Source organism: Perca fluviatilis, chromosome 6 (assembly GCF_010015445.1).
Source record: "Perca fluviatilis chromosome 6, GENO_Pfluv_1.0, whole genome shotgun sequence".
NCBI lineage: Eukaryota > Metazoa > Chordata > Actinopteri > Perciformes > Percidae > Perca > Perca fluviatilis.
In genome coordinates this window covers 1,736,101-1,754,959 of record NC_053117.1, presented here as the reverse complement: position 1 = coordinate 1,754,959, position 18,859 = coordinate 1,736,101, and the positions used below count along the sequence as shown (strand labels likewise).

The 18,859-nt window shown below is 40.3% G+C and overlaps 1 protein-coding gene across 6 annotated transcripts in view; it reads right to left on the bottom strand.

Annotated features, from left to right (window-relative positions):
- ep400 (E1A binding protein p400) overlaps positions 1-18,282 on the bottom strand; it is a 34,996-nt gene extending 16,714 nt beyond the window's left edge. For 2 of the 6 annotated variants that reach the window (XM_039803064.1, XM_039803066.1), the window contains exons 1-25: positions 18,098-18,282; positions 15,341-16,701; positions 15,132-15,239; positions 14,921-15,005; positions 14,550-14,666; positions 12,479-12,873; positions 12,100-12,387; positions 11,440-11,625; positions 10,215-10,355; positions 10,027-10,105; positions 9,804-9,841; positions 9,654-9,711; positions 9,454-9,537; positions 8,360-8,473; positions 8,058-8,248; positions 7,799-7,976; positions 7,544-7,680; positions 7,260-7,429; positions 6,790-6,964; positions 6,523-6,659; positions 6,026-6,212; positions 5,380-5,549; positions 5,036-5,223; positions 3,543-3,842; positions 686-859 (exon numbers count right to left, since the gene is read on the bottom strand). In XM_039803064.1, the coding sequence (XP_039658998.1) occupies positions 686-859; positions 3,543-3,842; positions 5,036-5,223; positions 5,380-5,549; positions 6,026-6,212; positions 6,523-6,659; positions 6,790-6,964; positions 7,260-7,429; positions 7,544-7,680; positions 7,799-7,976; positions 8,058-8,248; positions 8,360-8,473; positions 9,454-9,537; positions 9,654-9,711; positions 9,804-9,841; positions 10,027-10,105; positions 10,215-10,355; positions 11,440-11,625; positions 12,100-12,387; positions 12,479-12,873; positions 14,550-14,666; positions 14,921-15,005; positions 15,132-15,239; positions 15,341-16,666 (5,026 nt within the window). In that variant the 5' untranslated portion in view covers positions 16,667-16,701; positions 18,098-18,282. The remainder of the gene's footprint in view (positions 1-685; positions 860-3,542; positions 3,843-5,035; positions 5,224-5,379; positions 5,550-6,025; positions 6,213-6,522; positions 6,660-6,789; positions 6,965-7,259; positions 7,430-7,543; positions 7,681-7,798; positions 7,977-8,057; positions 8,249-8,359; positions 8,474-9,453; positions 9,538-9,653; positions 9,712-9,803; positions 9,842-10,026; positions 10,106-10,214; positions 10,356-11,439; positions 11,626-12,099; positions 12,388-12,478; positions 12,874-14,549; positions 14,667-14,920; positions 15,006-15,131; positions 15,240-15,340; positions 16,702-18,097) is intronic. The other 4 variants (XM_039803065.1, XM_039803069.1, XM_039803067.1 and 1 more) reach the window with 3 other exon arrangements.
- Positions 18,283-18,859: the final 577 nt, after the last annotated feature.

Below are 18,859 nucleotides of genomic sequence, written 5' to 3'. Positions count from 1 at the left end.
CGTCACTGCTTTATGCAAGATTTGATTTGCTGTTTAAACAAAATAGGTCTCCATCTACCTACACAGATACCTAATGGTATTCAATGCAAAACTAGGGTGTACCATCATGAAACCCCAAAATAAAATGTTCTCCCTGAAGAACAACACAGGACAGGGGATATACAGAGATATTTCTACTCTTTGTAGTTTGGCTTATTTGAAGCTAATGTGCTTGCACTTGATTCCTGCTGTTTGTACCTTCATTGTTGAAAGCACTAAATTAGAAGTTGCTTTGTATAAATGCTAAAAGACATGTAATGTAAGATATGTATGCTGTAGCAGACATTTTTTATTTATTTAATTCCAATTGGACTTCAGGACAAAATGTTTATCTTTAACTGTAATCAAGACATAACGGCTTTTTGGCATTTAGCTTTTACTGACAGCTGATAACAGAAAGACAGGAAACACGGGGAGAGAGGAGGATGGCATAGAACAAAGGTTCTCCGCCAGAATCAAACCAGGAAGTTGCAATTACATGGTACGCATCTTAAGCGTTAGGCCACCAGGACGCCTCCAATGTCTTGAGGACTTGTAGACAAGTAGAATAAGCATCCATAGTTCGATATAAAAGGTCTAAACGTCAAAAGGACACAAATGAAAGAATTATGTTGGGATAAAAGTGTGACAATGGGATGTACATTACCGAGTGTACCTTGGAGCTGCAAGGGCTGTCCGGTGGTGAGCTGGCGGAGCTGGCTGGGGGACAAAGTGAACTTGTTACCCTGGAACTGCAGAGTGACAGGAGTCTCTGGCTGGGAGATACGATTCTGACTGCCTGCAATATTGGCCAGCTGGGCGATCTTCACCACATCTCCACCTTCAACGGAAAGGAAGAACAGACAACAATAAATCAAAGACAGCATTATAAAGTCAGCTGAAATGCCTGGACGTTTTAATAAACAATATACTCTGCATCAGTTAGTTAAAGGGTGAAAAAAAGACAAGACATGCAGAACCAGGGTGGATTAATCAGTGGCACAAGTACAGCCGTCCTCCACAACAGAACCATAGCAGCTCCTACTTTTACAAACCCTGAAGGGGAAAGAAAATGGCTGTAAGGACAATCCTCAGGTGAGACAGAGAGCTTGAAACATACACATAAAGCACTGCACTTGATGCCTTTTCAAAGAAGTATACTTAGGGATTGGTGTCAAACAATGATATACTGTTAATTAAAAGTGGAAGGAAACCTCTGCCTGGAAGTGTATTTATCAGTATCATGCCAATTTTAAGTAACAACAACAATTATTATAAGCCATCAAAAAGTACTCAAAGATATTAGTGAACTGAAATGTTTGATAGTACATTTAATAATATAATTCTATATATATATATATATATATATATATATATATATATATATATACACACATACACACACACACACATATAGGCTGTGGGCAAACTAAATAGTTCATATATATTTTGGATATACTTTGGGTTTTGGCTGTTAAACAACAGTTATTTTTGGCATCCCTTAATAGATTGTTTCTGTAGATTATGTTAATTCACACACACAGGTTATAAATAGTTATAAAAATAAATAGTTATAAAAAGTATTTATAAAGGCACACATTGCTAATTAGTGGGCACAAGATATTAGGCCATTATCACACTTGGAGTCTTTTTTGACAAGAAAAAGTTGAGTAGGGCGCTTTCGAATAAAAGGAAAAGAAAAAAAGATTGCAGCGTTTTGGTTCCAAAATGCAGCCGAGAGCGTCTTTTGTTGCTATGACAACAGCTACTGCTACAGTATCCGAGATGTGGAGCGGTGCTAGATAAAACAAAGCTGTAGAGAGGGAGTGGTGCTCTGACACTAGCACAAGTCTATCTATCGGCACCTTCTCCATTTTTTCTGGTTGTTATAGTAACGACAGGTCTCGCTACTCCGCTTGTTGTTGGTCAGCTGTCAAAAAAGCGCTTGGCGTAGGGCTTAATTTTTTTGAAGTTTTTTTTTTTAACTTCAAAAAGATGCTCTGAGCTGCAGAAAAAAAACTATGGCGGTGGTGTTTAAAAAGCGTTCAGGACTTTTTTGAAAACACGGTTTACTCCGTAGGATTATAATGTACGCTGGCATCTTAAATAAAAAAAATAAAAAATAAAAAACGCCAAGTGTGAACATTGCCTTAGTGTGAATGAATCATTAAGTCAAGTTTCAAATCACTGATATATGCTCACACATTATCACAAAATGTACCTACTGGGCGACAATGGTAAGTAAAAAGTGTTCGTCAAGAATTGCATTAGGGCCGGGTTTAAAAAAAATCTAATGATCCGATATCGATTCAAAAAATCCAAGATCAATCTCGGTCTGTATTATATGAAACAAGAAGACCTAAGGAATACATTGGTACAAACTATGCCATGCTAGCTTGTCGGGAAGGGTCCAAAGAGTCTACATTTTGGCAAGGGAAAAAGCTAGCATGGCCATTTTTAAATATATCAATATATCTGAATGAAATGTCAGTCAATACTTGTAGAGTGTAGAGTTGCACTTTATTGTGTTGACTGCTGAAGAGTGTTTATGTTAAATAAAAAGTGCAAATACCTTGGGGTCAATTCTTAATTGAAACATTAATACTTAGAGGGAACCTTGTTCAATTGTAGAATCTCTTTCATATCCAAGCAAAATTGGTTTTGCAACTGAAATAGCCCTAATCAAAATGTTATTGAATCAAAAAAAGAATCAAATTGGGACCTTGTGAATTGATATCAAATTGATTCAGGAAATCAGTGACGATACCCAAGCCCTAATTCAAAGGGTTTCAGCAACCTTAATTCACACAAAACAATTCTGAAACAACAGAACCAATAAGACCATTTAAAAAAAAAACTGTTTCCCTATTTGAATATTGTGCATTGTAACTGAAAAGTTTTCTCTGTTCACATTTGAGGCGGAAAGGGATGACAATTTGTGGGAACATTTCCACATGCTTTGCAGTGATGCTCAACATCAGAGTGCAATCATAACATTAGCAAAGGAAAAACAAACAAAAAAACAACCAAAGCTTTGGGATTTCTTCCTGCAGCTGGGCTGATGCAAGAGACAAAAGAATATTAGTAAACTGGGAGGAAAAAAAATATTAAAAGGAGGGGGAGGACATAATAATTAAGTTAAATAGTGTAGTGATGTGTGGTATAACATAAGTGGGTCGTTCATAGTGTACATGCAGGTTTCAAGAAAGAAATTGGAGAATGCTGAGGCTGTGGAGATGCTGCTGATATGGCTACAGCTCTAATCTTATGGGGAGCTTTTTTTAAATAATTATCATGAGTTGTATTGTAACTATTGATGCATGGCGTCTCTACCATGACCAAAATTGCTGCACCACCAGTGCTGCTACCATTGCAAGTTTGAGTCTATGTACAAAGCCATTTATCTGGATTAGTGCAGACTAAACATATCAGCAGTGCCCCAAGTAAAGGCCTCAGTGTAAGCAGCCCATACTGTTGTGCCAGAGGTGGAGGGGAAACGCTAAAAGGAAGGGGAGGCCACTTACTAGGCAACCGTGCCTGGGCCTGAGATGTAAGAACCAGCCTCTGGGACAGTAAGCTGGGCTGGATGGCATGGCTGGGGGCTAGAGTTGGCCTGGGGACCTGTGCTAATGCAGGCTGACTGATGGGAGCTATAGATCCCACAACTGTGCCAGCTAAGGTCTGGCCCAAGGACACAGAGGAAGCCCCCAACACATGCTGTCCAATGCCACTGTTCCCAGAGGAGGCTACAGTGGAGGCGGCAGTGTTGCTGCTGCTGCTGACAGGAGGTGTAGTCTGGGCTCTCTGAGTAGCTGTTCCAACCGCTGTGAAGCACAAGGCAATGGGGTATGGGACTACATGTTAGGGGTAACCCAATATTTAGTCAAATCATCAGTACGATCAAACAATTTCCTCCATATAAATCACTCCGCAGTAGTGGGCCAACACAGCAAGCAGGATTAGAGATGTTATTGATTATTAACGGACAGATTGACTGATCAAAAATCTATTAACTGACAATGGACAAAGTTGGTGTGACAGTAATTGTGCATCTCTAGAGCATTAGTTCCATCTGTGTGGGTTTATTCAGTGGCAGCCAAAAATCATCTAAACTGCAGTAAGTGTCTTTTGCCTGCAGCTCTTCATCTGTAAGGTTTACTATAACTGCTGCCAGTGTTACCAAGTCTTTTCCAATGAAAGTAGCTAGGATTAGCTCCAAAACTCTAAAAAGTCGCCAGGAGACGTCATACGCTCATTTGCATAAAGCTTAGTGGCTGTGTCGGATAACTACCTGCTGCTCACGGCTAAAGGGGAGCGGGAGAGAGACCCCATGCTGTTGGCAGAAGAGCCGGGGACTGTGATTTCACTGAGCAGCATGAATGAAAATGAATTACAATTAATATATCTCGCCTTTCCCCTGATGGCCTAAAGTCGCCAAATTTGTTGCTTGCGGCTTTTTTTTTAAATACATTAGGGTCTAAAAAGTTGCTAAATCAGACCAAGTCGGCAACTGACCATTGCTTCTTTCATTATATCCTGGCTGTGCTAACATTAGGTGCTGCATGGAAGTATAAATCTAAACAAATGAAACCTCTGGACGTGAAACCTGCCAGTGTCCCAAACCTCTCCATCTAGTTGTAGAAAGAGAACCAGATCTTTAAAATTTGCAGCACTGTGCATAAATATGTACACACTGTATATGTTTTTAAAATGTGCTGCAAACACTAGGAATAACAACATATGACAGTATGGGCACAGCTTGGATTTTTTTAAGCATGACAAAGTAAATCAGGTTAATTTAAATAAAGTGTCACAATCATGAAGCATAACACAATATCTAACACAAGGTAACTAGTGTAAGCTAACTAGTATAAGCACATTACACACTAGTTAAGGCACCAACAAAACAGCTAAGGGTGGTTCAGTTTGTCTTTTACAGTTTGATGTTAGAGGACACCATCTGGAATAACAAAAAAGGCCTGTCCTTTACAGAGTAATACTCCTAAAATGGTCTTACCATGAGAAGTGGCTGTAGTAGTTGCAGTGGTGACAGGGGATTTGCCCCTGGCCTGGGCTGACAGGTTGGTGGTGGAAACAGAGGTGCTAGTAGCGGGAGAGCTTGTTAGAGGACGTTGGCCTGCTGCACTTGTGATGGCAGCCAGGCGACCTTCTGGCTTTGTCCCATACTGCACTGGCTGGAACAACCTAAAATCAGAAAAAAAATTAAATGATCGTCGTTTTGATGCCAGAATATTAATATCACAATATTAGGTTTACATTTCAGAGCAATTTGAAAATGTCCATGGATCTCCCAATCAATCAGGACAAGTTACTTGGATATTTGGCGATTTTATTGCTGACCTCATGGGTTTTATTGGACATGGCTTGGGTCGTGGCGGTGGTTCTGGAGCATTGTGGATCTCCTCTATGAGCTGCTGAGTGATCTTTAGTTTAGGTACCGCCTCTTCAGTCTGATACCGAGTCAGTCTGTTCTCGTTATTGATAAGATCGAATATGGACATGTTTGCGATCTAAGAGAATAATGAGATAAAAGACAAGAGCAGAAGCGGATCAATGCAGATTGATTACGATTTTTTTTTTAGATTACTAATATTCACATTTTAACAAATTCAACATATGCACAAGTTTCAAAAACCTAGAAGAAGGAATTATGTAACATTAAAAAAAGACATACAGGCAGGGTCTCAAACAAAAAACAGACAAGCAAACAAATAGAAAAAGTAAAAAGTATTAAAAGGGAGGACAGTGTATTCAACTAAGAAGAAACCAATGATTACTTGTATTATGGATTATTAGATGAATTTAAAAAGTCAAACAATAATGACAAATGCCAATCACAAGTTGCCAGAGCCCAAAGTAATGTCTTAATACAGCTCACTTTGTCTGTCCAATGATACCAATAAACCACCGTATCTATTTCACAATGTCACAACAGGGCTAGCAAACATCTTGGTGCACATCAGCAATGCAAAGAACAAGTGTATACCTTGCTTGAGTCATTCTGAAGAGCTCCCAGCACAAGTGATGGGACGTTGTATTGCAGAGAGGAGCAGAAGTAGGAGCTGCTGGTCTCTCTGGGTGCCACCAGCTCAGGGTGGTTACACACTCGTTGCAACTGCATCAAGACCTGAAGCACGCTGACAAAATGACCTGTCTTCAGCGCCTCCTGAGCTCTAGGGGAGTACACCGAGACAGAAGACATGATTATGAACAGTTAATAATAAAAAAAAAAAATAAAAAAAAGAAGCAACCAATATTATAGGTTTATCTTTCACCTTTCACAAATAAAACAGTTTGTGATTCATTTATAAATCCTCTGATTTACAGTACAATGTGTGGATTCTATTTTTAGCATGTCTTCAAACTCTAGTAGTTGTAAAGCCCAAATCATTCATGGTAAGGTCAAATATTACTTTCAGCGCTAGGGAAAACATTACACTGAAATCACAATCACAATATAACTGTGTGAAGCAAATATCTCACCCTGGTTGAGTGAGGATATCCTCATAAAGGCTCTTCTGTCTGGTGGAGAGACGGCACTTTAGGATATGCTCGTACTTCTTGGGCAGCTGTTTCTCCACGTCCCTTTTGGAGCGCCTCAGAATGAAAGGCTGGATCATCTACAGTTAGGAGTAAGAGCATTTCATATGTAAGGTGAAAGGATCGCAGGTGAGACAAAATCAATCATGTTTCAGAAATTTAATGTGACACAGTTTAATCGTCAGAGGAATTTGCAGGCGCTATACTCACCCTGTGCAGACGGATGACCAGTTTATGGCAGTAGTCCTGGTTCTGGTCTGTGCCTGCCTTAACAGGGAAGTCCGAGTAGGACCTGGTGATTCCTGGCAAAAGGAAGTGGATCATGGTCCACAACTCCTTTAGAGTATTTTGTAGAGGAGTGTTGATGAGGAGAATCCTCTGCTCACTGCAAGATGCGCAAAGAACATCTCACTTACTCAGTCAACTGAACCTTGTTAAAAGCATCTGACAGAATATTAAAAGCTATTTCACAAAGAAAGACTAAAATCCCTGACATGGAAACATGCACATGGATATCTGTCACTCCTTAACAGCTCTTAGCGCTGTTATCATCAGAAAAACTAAAAAGCTTGTTAACCCTGATTCACATTACAGATTACAAATGAATTAACAAACCTGAAAAACTATAATCCTGATTTTTGAGAAACTGAAATTATAATCATTTTCATCACCCAGCTCACCTTCTAAGAGCAAAGATTGTTTCCCAGTGTTTCGGAGTCATGTTTTTGATGAGCTGCACCTCGTCTAGGACAAGGTGTCTCCACCTTCTCCTCAGAAAATGACTCTGGTCTTTCATCAGCAGCTTGTAGGATGTCACACATACATGGAAGCTGTTGGCGTCTCCCCACCACTGTAGATATAAAAATTTTTTTATCACATTTACAGCCGTTCATTGAAAGAAAAAAAAAAAAAAAAAAAAAAAAAAAAAGGACTTTTATGTTGACAATATTTGTTGTTTAAATACCATTCTCTTAGATCTGCGGTCCCTTCTGTTGCCAAGGTACACAAGGACCTTAAGGCCAGGACACCAGCGCTTGAACTCCACCTCCCAATTTAGCAACTTGCACGTCCTTACTACTATAAGGTGGGGTCCCCAGATGCCTGTGGACAAAAAAAATTACTACGTCTTTGTGACGTTCACTTGCATAATAACAATTAATTAAAAACAAATTAAAAACAATATTCACTGTTAAAAAAATCATGTATAACAGAGGCATACCCTCCTGGCCAGCTAATTGGGCCATGTAAGCCACCGTCTGCACGGTCTTGCCAAGGCCCGTCTCATCAGCAAGGATGCCATTGAGGTGTTTCTTGTGAAGGTTTACCAGCCAGTCCACACCAATTTGCTGATACTCTCGCAGCGACCCACGCAGTAGAAAAGGAGCTGGGTTGCGGGTCTAGTAAAATAAAAGATCAGTGAAAAAATAATAAAAGGCATATTTTTCTTTTTTGTGTTTGGGCGCGCATGTGTCTCTTACTGAGGAAGTGGTCCTGAAGCTGCCCTTGGGCAGGATGAGCTCTGTTGCAGCAGCCACTTCCGCTATGTCTCTGGCAGGCTTTCTATCAGAGTCAGAGGAAGTGGCTTTATCAGCACCCCGGTACTGGTCCACACTAAGCAGGGAGTCAATCAACACTGCCTCAGGTGGACTGCCTGCAGGACACTCCATTTCTGGAAAGTAAAGAATATCAACTGTTTCACACATCACATCATTCACAACCATTAGCTAAAACAGGTATGAGCATGAACCTAACAACTTCATTTTTAAAATTATAAAGGCACCTTCAGTCTCTTCCATGCCATCCTCATCACTATGAGGACTAGGCTGAGGCCACTCAAAGCTGTCGATGTAGGCGCCAGCATACTGCTTCTTCAAAGCATCAAGAGGCATCTCAGCTAAAAGCCAAATACAAAAGCATCTGAGTAAGCAATACAAACACAGAGACAAGTAGTACTGGTACTTGTATGGTAAACTTAGAGGTGTAATTTGTTTTTTTAATTTGTAATTTGAACATGATACATTGCCCAAGAATACAGTACTTTCACAGTATAAATACCAAATGTGTGTTCAACTAACCATTATGGGCAACAGTAGCGTACAGCAGGTTTGTTAACAAACATGTGACATACAGTACAGGCCAAAAGTTTGGACACACCTTCTCATTCAATGCGTTTCCTTTTTATTTTCATGACTATTTACATTGTAGATTATCACTGAAGGCATCAAAACTATGAATAAACACATATGGAATTATGTCTATGTTATTCTCTATGAATTATATCTTAACAAAAAAGTGTGAAATAACTGAAAACATGTCTTATATTTTAGATTCTTCAAAGTAGTCACCCTTTGCTTTTTTATTAATAAGGGAAAGAAATTCCACTAATTAACTCTGACAAAGCACACCTGTGAAGTTAAAACCATTTCAGGTGACTACCTCATGAAGCTCATTGAGAGAACACCAAGGGTTTGCAGAGTTATCAAAAAAAGCAAAGGGTGGCTACTTTGAGGAATCTAAAATATAAGACATGTTTTCAGTTATTTCACACTTTTTTGTTAAGTACATAATTCCATGTGTGTTCATTCATAGTTTTGATGCCTTCAGTGAGAATCTACAATGTCAATAGTCATGAAAATAAAGAAACACATTGAATGAGAAGGTGTGTCCAAACTTTTGGCCTGTACTGTAATTAATACGTTACATTAATTAACACAATTTCTGTCCATATACAGCAATTTTTTGTTCAGATAAGGTTACTTTTTGCAAAACGTCTGTGTTGGTAACACTACTTCGGGCAGTATAGGGTCAGTATGTTTTGTGTAGCCCAGGTACCCCAACTCTTCACATAGACAAAGAAGTTAAATAAATAAGTACCATCTTTAGCCAGGTCAACCAACTCTGCTTTGTGGTCTGCTTCCCCCTCCATGGCCTCCTGTTCCTCTATGGTGCTCTCTTCATCTGGGACACAAAAAAAAGAAAGACAAATAATGAAAAGTTGCAAATAATTCTGCAGAGTAAAGGCAACACTTTAAACATCCATGTTATTATCTTTTCTTCCATAGTATGACACATACCACGTTCATCAACCAAGGACGAACTTGATTTTCTTTTTTTAGTTGAGGTCGCCATCTCCTTTAAAAAGAAAGACAAAAATATATATATAAAAAATTTGATGCAATAGGTGCACTTGCGTCGGCCTTCATTAGTGTCAGTGCAGCACTTACCTCTTTATCAGCTTTAACTGCTGCTGAATGACCAGGTACTGTAACACAAGTAATTTAAGTGCATTACAAAAAATTTAGTTATTAAAAAAGTAGTTACAGGCAAGCTAGATCAGCACAGTTTATCTTTGAACCGGAACCAATGGGTGGGAAAGTAAAAGCTTATGATATAAAGGAAATGTATTGTGTTTTATTTTATTTATGGTAGTTTCTCAGTGGGACCTACCTTTAGGTGAGGCTTTCTGTAAGCTGAGTGCTTTTAGCCTCTTCTCGTAAATTTCAAACTGGAGTTTAATTTCCACAACCTGACAGAAGAAATACCGGATTAAAACTGGTAAAAACACTGTTATAATTTATAAATTATTTAAGTGTTTCATAATTAGGAAATATAAATATATTAATGAATAAACATACCTGCTCAATGTTTGACCAGAAGAATTCCACTTCTCGGGCAATTGTGCTGGCAATGTGACGAAGATGAATTTCTCTTTCTTTCTTTGACCTCTCTTCACTTTTCTTCTGCTCTTGATGGTAACGGGCACATGTGCGAACAAGCTGTAGCGGAGACACATTGAGACAGTTTGGCTTTCAACAAGACAACAGTTTCTGCAGTGACTCCTTGGGATGATTAGGGCCCTATGATTTAAGTGATGCGGAAAACACGGACAGAATCGCGGAATCTACACATGAAAATGGAATTCTGTTATACACGTGGAATCGCACGGAATTTGCATATATTTTGTTGACATATTAAATAAACAATTTTTTTTTTACTTCCTTCTCATTTTTCAGTTTAAAACAAGCGTAGAAAGGTCTGAACAACAAGCAGAGACAGGTCTCTACCTAAACCGTGGCCAAATGGCACAGCCTGTTGCCTAGTAACCATACATCATCACGTTCACATTGAGTTTGTTGCGAGGGAAAAAATGTCAAAGCGAGTGGCAACTCCCGATAAGACAACGGTGGCAAAAAAATTAAGAAACTCTGAATTAACTGCTAAATACCGGGCTGAACAATACCCCAACGACTACTATGAGTCTGGACAACAACTGTTTTGTAAGTTTTGTCAAGCTCATCTCAAGAACAAAGCTAAATCTACAGCGGGAAAATCCCTCCAGGTTACCATTGAGGCAACGACAAAATCAATAGATGCAAGGCGTGAGTTTGTGGAAGATTTTGTTGCAACATGTGCTGAAGCTGACATACCGCTAGAGAAAATGAAGAGGATACGTCCGTTTCTTGTTAAACATTGCAAGCAGGGAGGCGTGCTTCCAGACAACGCCAGCAGGCAGACCCACCTGCCGCGGGTCTTTGACCAGCACATGCAAAAAGTGCTGCAAGAGATCCGTGGAGAGAAAATCTTCGTTGTTGTCAACAAAACCTCTGATATCCGAGATCGCAGTGTCCTCAACATTGTTATAGGTGAGCATCCAATTAGCTTTTATTTAGGTAATTTTATATATTAACAGTTTAAATAAAAAAGCTGAATTGTGAGTTTGTGTCACTGAGTTTTTAAAAAGGTCAATACTGCTTAGAAGTGAAAAGAAAACAAGCAAATCCGAAACTGCTAAAAAAAAAAAAAACGGATTTCATAGGGCCCTAGATGATGTGTAATTTCCCATTAAATGCCTGCCAATACCTTCTTAGCAGCAGCTTCTTTCCATCTCCTCTCCTGGGCAAAGTCAGCTGCCATCCACTGCATTTCCTCCAGGAGGTAGTCCCAGTGGGACTTTGGACGTGAGGCCTCCATAAGCTTGGGGAGCCTACTGGCTGACCACTGGCCCTCCTTCCTTAGCTCAGAGATGCGCTGATGGACTTGACTCTCCTGGTAAATAGAAACAGTTACAACAAACGGAAGTTATAATTATACATACTGTAATAACAACTTTATCGTCTGTAAAGCAGATCGTCTGTAAAGCAGATCGTCTGTAAAGCAGATCGTCTGTAAAGCTACACCAAACACCACAACTACCAAAACAAAGAAAAAAAAGAAAAAGAAAATATGTAGCGGTGAACACAATTTCATCTAAGGAGCCGACTGACAATCTCCCAGTCGAATCGCATTGTGCCTCGTTGACCTTTACAGAAAAACTGCTGATTGTTGCGCATCTCTCCTTCTTATCTCTCACCCCTTCACGGAGAAACATGATCTCAATTTAATTCAAAGGGGCTTTATTGACATGGCAAACAGATGTTTATACAAAAAAAAAAAACATGAAAAAAAACTACTAGCAATAAGTGTAAACAGAGGGAGGCCTGGCAGAAAAAGTTTGGGAACCACTGTGCTAAGGGAACTCACCAGTTTGGCCTGCTCAACTTGCTTATCTTGAGAACCCTCCTGTGAGGACTGCATGGTCGCACTTTGACCAAAGCCACCGATTTTGACTGTGGATATGCCATTGGTGCCAGTCAGTTTGGATTGGGTACTTGGGTTGATGTTGAGGCCAAGGGGGCGGAGCGGACTTGCAGTATGGGGGGTTGGAACAGAATTGGGAGCAGGAGACAAGGATGCCATGGATATTGAGTTGGTCATAATCCTCTGAACTGGCTGGTTTGATTCTGTACCAGGGCGAGCAAGTGCCACCGTCTATAATGAAGGGAGAAAACAATTTGCAGTCTCACCATTTAGTCAAAAACATACATGAAAACTTAATTTGCATGGTTTAAGGCAAACTGACCACTTGTCCTGACGGCATTATGGCCTGGGATTGTTGCGGCTGGGGCTGCAACTGGAGATGAAGACCTGGCTGCAACTGCTGCTGCAGTTGGGCCTGGAGCTGTGTGTGTGGGTTTACTGTGGCCAGGACAGGCCCAACTGCCTGCACCTTCACCTGTGCCTGGAGCTGACCACCAGACTGAGCTGTGTTCTCCACTAACTGTGCCTGCTGAGAGTGTGTCATGGACAGGCCTGCCATAGGAAGGGCACCTTGGGGCAACCTGCCTGGCAGCTGGGGAGGAGGGGTGTGCAAGCTGGCTGCATTCTGCACTGGAGGTCCTTTGGATGGGTCGTATTGTTGCTGGTTCTGCTTCTGTCCTGCAATCTGAACCGCTTGAGGAGTAGGCGGCATCCCGCCTGTACACATGGTAACCAAATTAGGACAAAGAAAGGGGTGGTATAGAAAGCACACAAAGAAAGATGGTAAAAATCAAGTCGACAATCTTGGCATCTTAGGTGAAGTGTTTTGTAAATGTCTTGCTTGAATAAAAAGCTTTTAAATGCCATTAAGTGGTAGCTTTCCCTCAATATATATTTGAGAGAATATATATAGCAATATATATCAAGTTATATATTTTTAAGCTACTGAGTAGATAATAAATGAGTAGTTTTACATTTTAAATGACAGTTTGAGCTTCAGCTATGCGAGCTCCTCAGAACCTTGAACTAGATGTACTGAATTGTATGAATAAACAGTAGTGTAATACTTCCTGATGGTCAGAGCGGAAACTAATGAGTCATACAGCAAAATGATTACAGATAAATGAAATCAATGTGAGAATCTACATGTCTCTCAAATAAAATACTACTTTGATTAATGCAAAACCACAATATTGCATTTCAAATGTTGAGAATATGGTTAAAAACATCAAAAATTATACGTGCAATAAGAAGTTTTTAGAGAGGAAGAATAGAAAAGTTACAAAGGAATAATAATCTGATAATAAAGAGACAGGGAGAAGAAAGGGAAACAAAAGAGCGGACACTCACAAAAACACCATATGATTGGCATGCATGAAGCGATGTCATTTTAGCCGTAACCAAGGCATCTGGATGCCTCACATAGCGACAAAGCACAGAGGTGAGCAAAAAGACACACATGGGGTCTTGCAGACAGCAGGCCTGAGCGGAGCTGTGCACACTAAAGCAGCACCTGCCTTACCTCCCTGCACGTCACACCACCTTGCCTAGACGCCATCAACACCTGGCCCTGACACACCCATAACACCACAATCGCAAAAACCTGTTCCGTGAATGCAACTCCTCCACATGATCCCCCTCCTACTTAGACTGAGGGAAAGAAGCCAAGTCAGAATAAAATGCCATGAAATAACATGGAAGGAAATGAACTAAATGTGAACATGAGATAAATAAAGACATTCTTGACGATGTAAAGAATGAATTTAAGATTGATGACTTTGTATCCCTGTTGATGATACAAGGACGGACAATCGGGGAGAAAAAGATTTGTGAAGGAATGACAATGGGAAACCAAAAGGAAGCATGACATGTGGATTCATAAAATGGGAAAACAAGCAAAACCCATTGGAAAGTGAATGTATTGCCACAGGGTTCCCACTTTCTGTGATCCACCTCCAAATAAGATGAAAATCCATCAGCACGGGAAGGTCTGTCCAAATAAAGATGACTAACAGGAACAAACTTCAGAAAAGAAGAGATGGATAACGACGGGTGATCAATAGTTAAAACAAAAAAGGAAAATCATAAGACATGGCATCTTCCCATTGAGTGGCTACTCTTCTTCAGACTTGGATTGTCTTCTTCCCCATTTATCCTGACAGAGAGAGCTGGTGTTGGTACAGCTATGCCTGAACTTCATGTGGACTGCTGAGAAATCCAGCAGATGGATGAAGAAGTTTGTTGATGCTGCTTGAAGTTTGTTTGTAGAAGATGGATGTTGTGATTCACCTTTTTTTTTTTTTTTTTTTTTTTAAATCTCCTTAGTTTGAGGAAGGGGATACGTCCAGCAGCATCGAACAGAACACAGAACGGCCTGGTAGTAGCACTCCTACCTTGCGCAGTTGGCATAAGCTGCTGGAGTGGAACGCCAGGTGATCCTAGAGCTACACCAGGATGCTGGAAAATCAGCCCATGGCGACCAACGTCAATCCGGGACCTCTTAGCCTGATCTGGGATTTAAAACACACAATACCCTCATAACGCAAAAAAAAGCACTCGGCACAGAGCAATGACCTTCGGAAGACCTTACAGGTCACCTCTTCTTCCTTGGGTTAAGACTTCAACACAAAGCGCTAGTAGAGGATGCCAAATATCTAAAAGCAGAAGCAATTAGAGGGATAAAAGAAAACAAACAGAAAATAAAGCAAACAGGGAGGAAACAAAGCAACATAGGAGAGACAGGAGTCTACGATCCTTGCCCTACCTGCTTGCACCATAGCCTGTTGCCTCTTAAAGGCATCCATGTCTCCAGGGTTGGTAATTGTGCCAGCAACAGCCCCTTGGTGTCCCTGCAAAAAGGAAAACTCTCAAGGAATTAGTGAGGGATTAGCAATAAAGATACTCAATAGAATTTAAGAAATAAACAATAGATCATTTCATTGTAATAAGTGCTTGAACAAGCGTGCATCTATCACCTGAAACTGCTGTTGGACAGAAAAAGCTGCAGAAACATTGGGAGGAAGCTGTGTTGCTATGGCAACTGGTGTCACTGCTTGGCCATCCTTTCCAGTAACAACCTTTACCTGAAAAAGACACAGATTTAAGAGATGAACAATATTCATTATGAAATGAATGAACGTACAATTTTGTAATTGTAAATTTTCTACTTGATCCAACGTTATACCTCATCATTAATGACCTCAGACTGTTCTTCTTCTTCCTCTTCATCTTCAAGGTCCAAGTCGTTCTGTCTCAAGTAAGTATACAAAGGAACACAGGGCTTCTTCTTAAAAGCTACATAGTCCATCATGTTACCTTGGAGGTGCTGCAGAAAGAAAAGCTCGATAAGGTATTCTTTGAACACTTCTTTCAGGTTCTCCATCTTCTTGGTGTTGTGCTCCAGGCACAGTTTTCTCAGATGGGCAATCTCAGGAGTAGAAGGAGCAATTTCCTCTAACTTCTTGGGAGCCTGCTTCTTTATAGTGGCTACAGACATGCTGGTGGGTGCAAGAGGATTGTTGGGGATCCCTTGGGTTGGACTGGTGAGGGATGGGCTAGACGGTGGAATGGAGGAGGGTATACTGAATGATGCCGTGGCTGTAGTTCCTACTCCAGCAACCACACCCTGCGACGTCTTCTCAAATATCATAGGGCGTGCCAGCTGTCCTTGAATGATACTGCTGATCTGTGGAGGTAGGTTGGAAGTGGTGATGTGACCAGGACTGCCTAAAGTGGGGAGAACAGTACCGCTGGCCACAGGACTTTGAGGTCCGAGGTGGTGGATGGTGCCTCCAGTCTGTGAGTGAGGCTGAGAGAGCCGGCGTTCCCTCACAGAGCCTGGTGTTCCTGGAGAGGCCAGCTGTATCTGACCAGTTGTGGCTTGGGCAATCTGGGCTAGTCCAGTCCCTTCCTGGTAAACAAAGTGGCCACTTCCCGATGGACTGCCTAAACTGATTTGTCGCACTAACATACCAGCTTCAACAAATCGTGTTGGACTCTGTCCACACACACCCAATGCTGTTGCAGGTGCTCCTGGCCTTGTCACACCTTGCAGAGGGACTGGGCTGTGCTGGGTGGGACTTTGGGGCTGCAAGGGCTGGGGCACAGGTGAGGTGACCTGGATGTAGGAGGATGGAGCATGCTCAAACCTCCACTGAGGCGTAGTATGCTGGAAGCCAGGGGATGCTGGGTTCTGGATGGGAAGTGGGGTTAGGGTGAGTTGCTGGTTACCAGTCACCATCTGCCCCACATTTTGTAATGTGATGTTCATATTCTGGCCAGTGACTGGGCTACGACTCATGATTATCTGATAATTGGGCGACTGGGGAGCTGAAGGGCTGGGAGCAGAAGAAAATGTGGTCACAGGAGATTGAGGGTGGTTAACTGTAGCTTGCTGCTGTGTGACCGCCATGGTGGTGGGCTGCTGCTGCTCCTCTGCTTCAGCCCCACTGACAGACTTGGATCTCTGAAGTTGTCGTTGCATATTCTGTGATCCACTTCCATGGTGCATTGCGTGACACTGTTACTATGTCTAAACACAATAATCTATAGAAAGGGCACAGCAAAGCACAACAATAAGTGATTTTTACCTATTGAACGTGCCCCAAAAAGAAAACCGACAGAAGGCTTTTTCTGGTAGGTCACCCAACATGGTCCCAGATTTTAAACATATTAAAGAATTGTATTTTAAATAAGGTTCTCTATAAAACATACAGACAATATGCATATGTGAACTGTCAAGAGATTATGCCATATCGTTTATACCCAAGCAAAACCTTTAATATCTCTGGATGTATAGTGTTGCAACTTAATGCGCATTAGTGATGATTCATGACAGTAGTCTCTACTGGATTAATCTAAAACCAACATTCTGGTCTTATTTCATATACAAACTATTTCTCAATTTATTCAACAGAAAATGAACTCAACCATCAATATCTTGATATAAAAGGACACCCATCATGACAGAGGATTTTCTCCACATCACCCACTTATTGTATTAAACTGTTATACATAACCAATCTTAAATACATACACATGAAGAGCTCCACATGCATTTACACTAAGTAATGTAGATATAAACAAACAAACAAATGGTGGGCACTATACTTCACCCATTATTATAACGTTACAGCGAGGGCCTGTTAAAAGTAAAGTAAGGAAGGGATGTTATATTTAGGACTAGAACATACACCTTGTAAGCACTTTAACGTTTTATATTAAGATGTTTAAACTTTAAGATACATTTTTAACGTAATACAGCTACACCCCATCTTTACACCGGTGTGCACGTAAGCGAGCACCAGACTCAAATTTAAGGTTATATATCGCCAGATATAGATTGTCCTGTAATAAAAACGATGGTTGATCTTGTTTACCGCTGTGAATCAGCCAAAGCAAACCTGCATATTAAACAAAGGTAATATAACGTTTCTGGTGACTTGTATTGTTAATGTAAATTACAGCGCAAAGAAACTAGTTTGCTGTAGCTATACCACTCGTTTTAAGACCGTAATAACGGCACTATATTTACAACAAAAAGTAGCTAGCTAGCTACATATAGCAGTATTTTCTTGGTACTGGTTTTAATTGTCATTGTTTGTTACGATGTTAACGTTAGCTCCCACCAGCTCGGTCCGGGGCGTAACATTGCTAGCTAACGCTAGCTAGTTAGTAGTAGTGCAATGAGACATAAACACACGCAATTGTCAAAATAATTAGATATAGACTAAGAGTTGGGTGATAAATAAACCCAATGTATATTTCACATATTAAACTGTAATATCTAGCTAGAATAATGCTGTCTGTGCCATTTCAGCTATTAGAATGACCCTTGCTACGGGACGTGTGCTAGCCAATGCTAACGATGGTAGCTTGTTATTGCTAGCAGGCCAACTGCCAATGAATAAATACATTTTATCACCTCAACGGTGTTACTTACAGGGAATGGGGCTTCTGCAGTAGTTTCATAAATCCTAAGACATATTTACAATAAAGCACATGCTGTAACAAATCGTATTCCGCGAAAAAATAAAATATCGATATTGCTAGCGGCTACTCAATGTTTTGAAGCTAATTTCATTCAGCAACATGGCGACCGCAGCAACCTTTTGTGTAACCCGGATGTCGATCTGTCTCCAGGAAGTGGTTAAACCATGAAACGATCTCTTAATACATCTATCATTGACATATGACATCTATGGTTAAAACATTTTTAATAAAAAATATTTAAGTCAAGAGGCCTATTTTTTGTATTTAGTCCTTAGAAAGTGATTAACGCACAAATTAAAGAAACTATTTGGAGCTTGGAATTCAGGAAAAAGTGTAATTGTAACGGTCAAAATTGTAATTTAAGTCAAATATTGTGGCAAACAAGACATACTGATTAAGCATTAGCATGCAAAGTACAAACGAACAGATAATTCATAGTTTTAACAATAAATATTTATTTTCATCACACAGTGTGTAACAATTCATTTTGGCAAATTTGACTGGCAGTCATAAAATACTAGTAGAAAAGGCAATTTGATCAATTCTAACAAACTTCCGTTTTAACACTTAGATTTTCACAAAATATTGAATAAGTCATTTAAATAAACTAGTGTACTATCAGGCAAAATCATGTACAAATTCATTCACAAATTAATCTTTTTACATTAATCCAAACAGCTGGGGGAAAATACAAACTAATGTGCACACATAC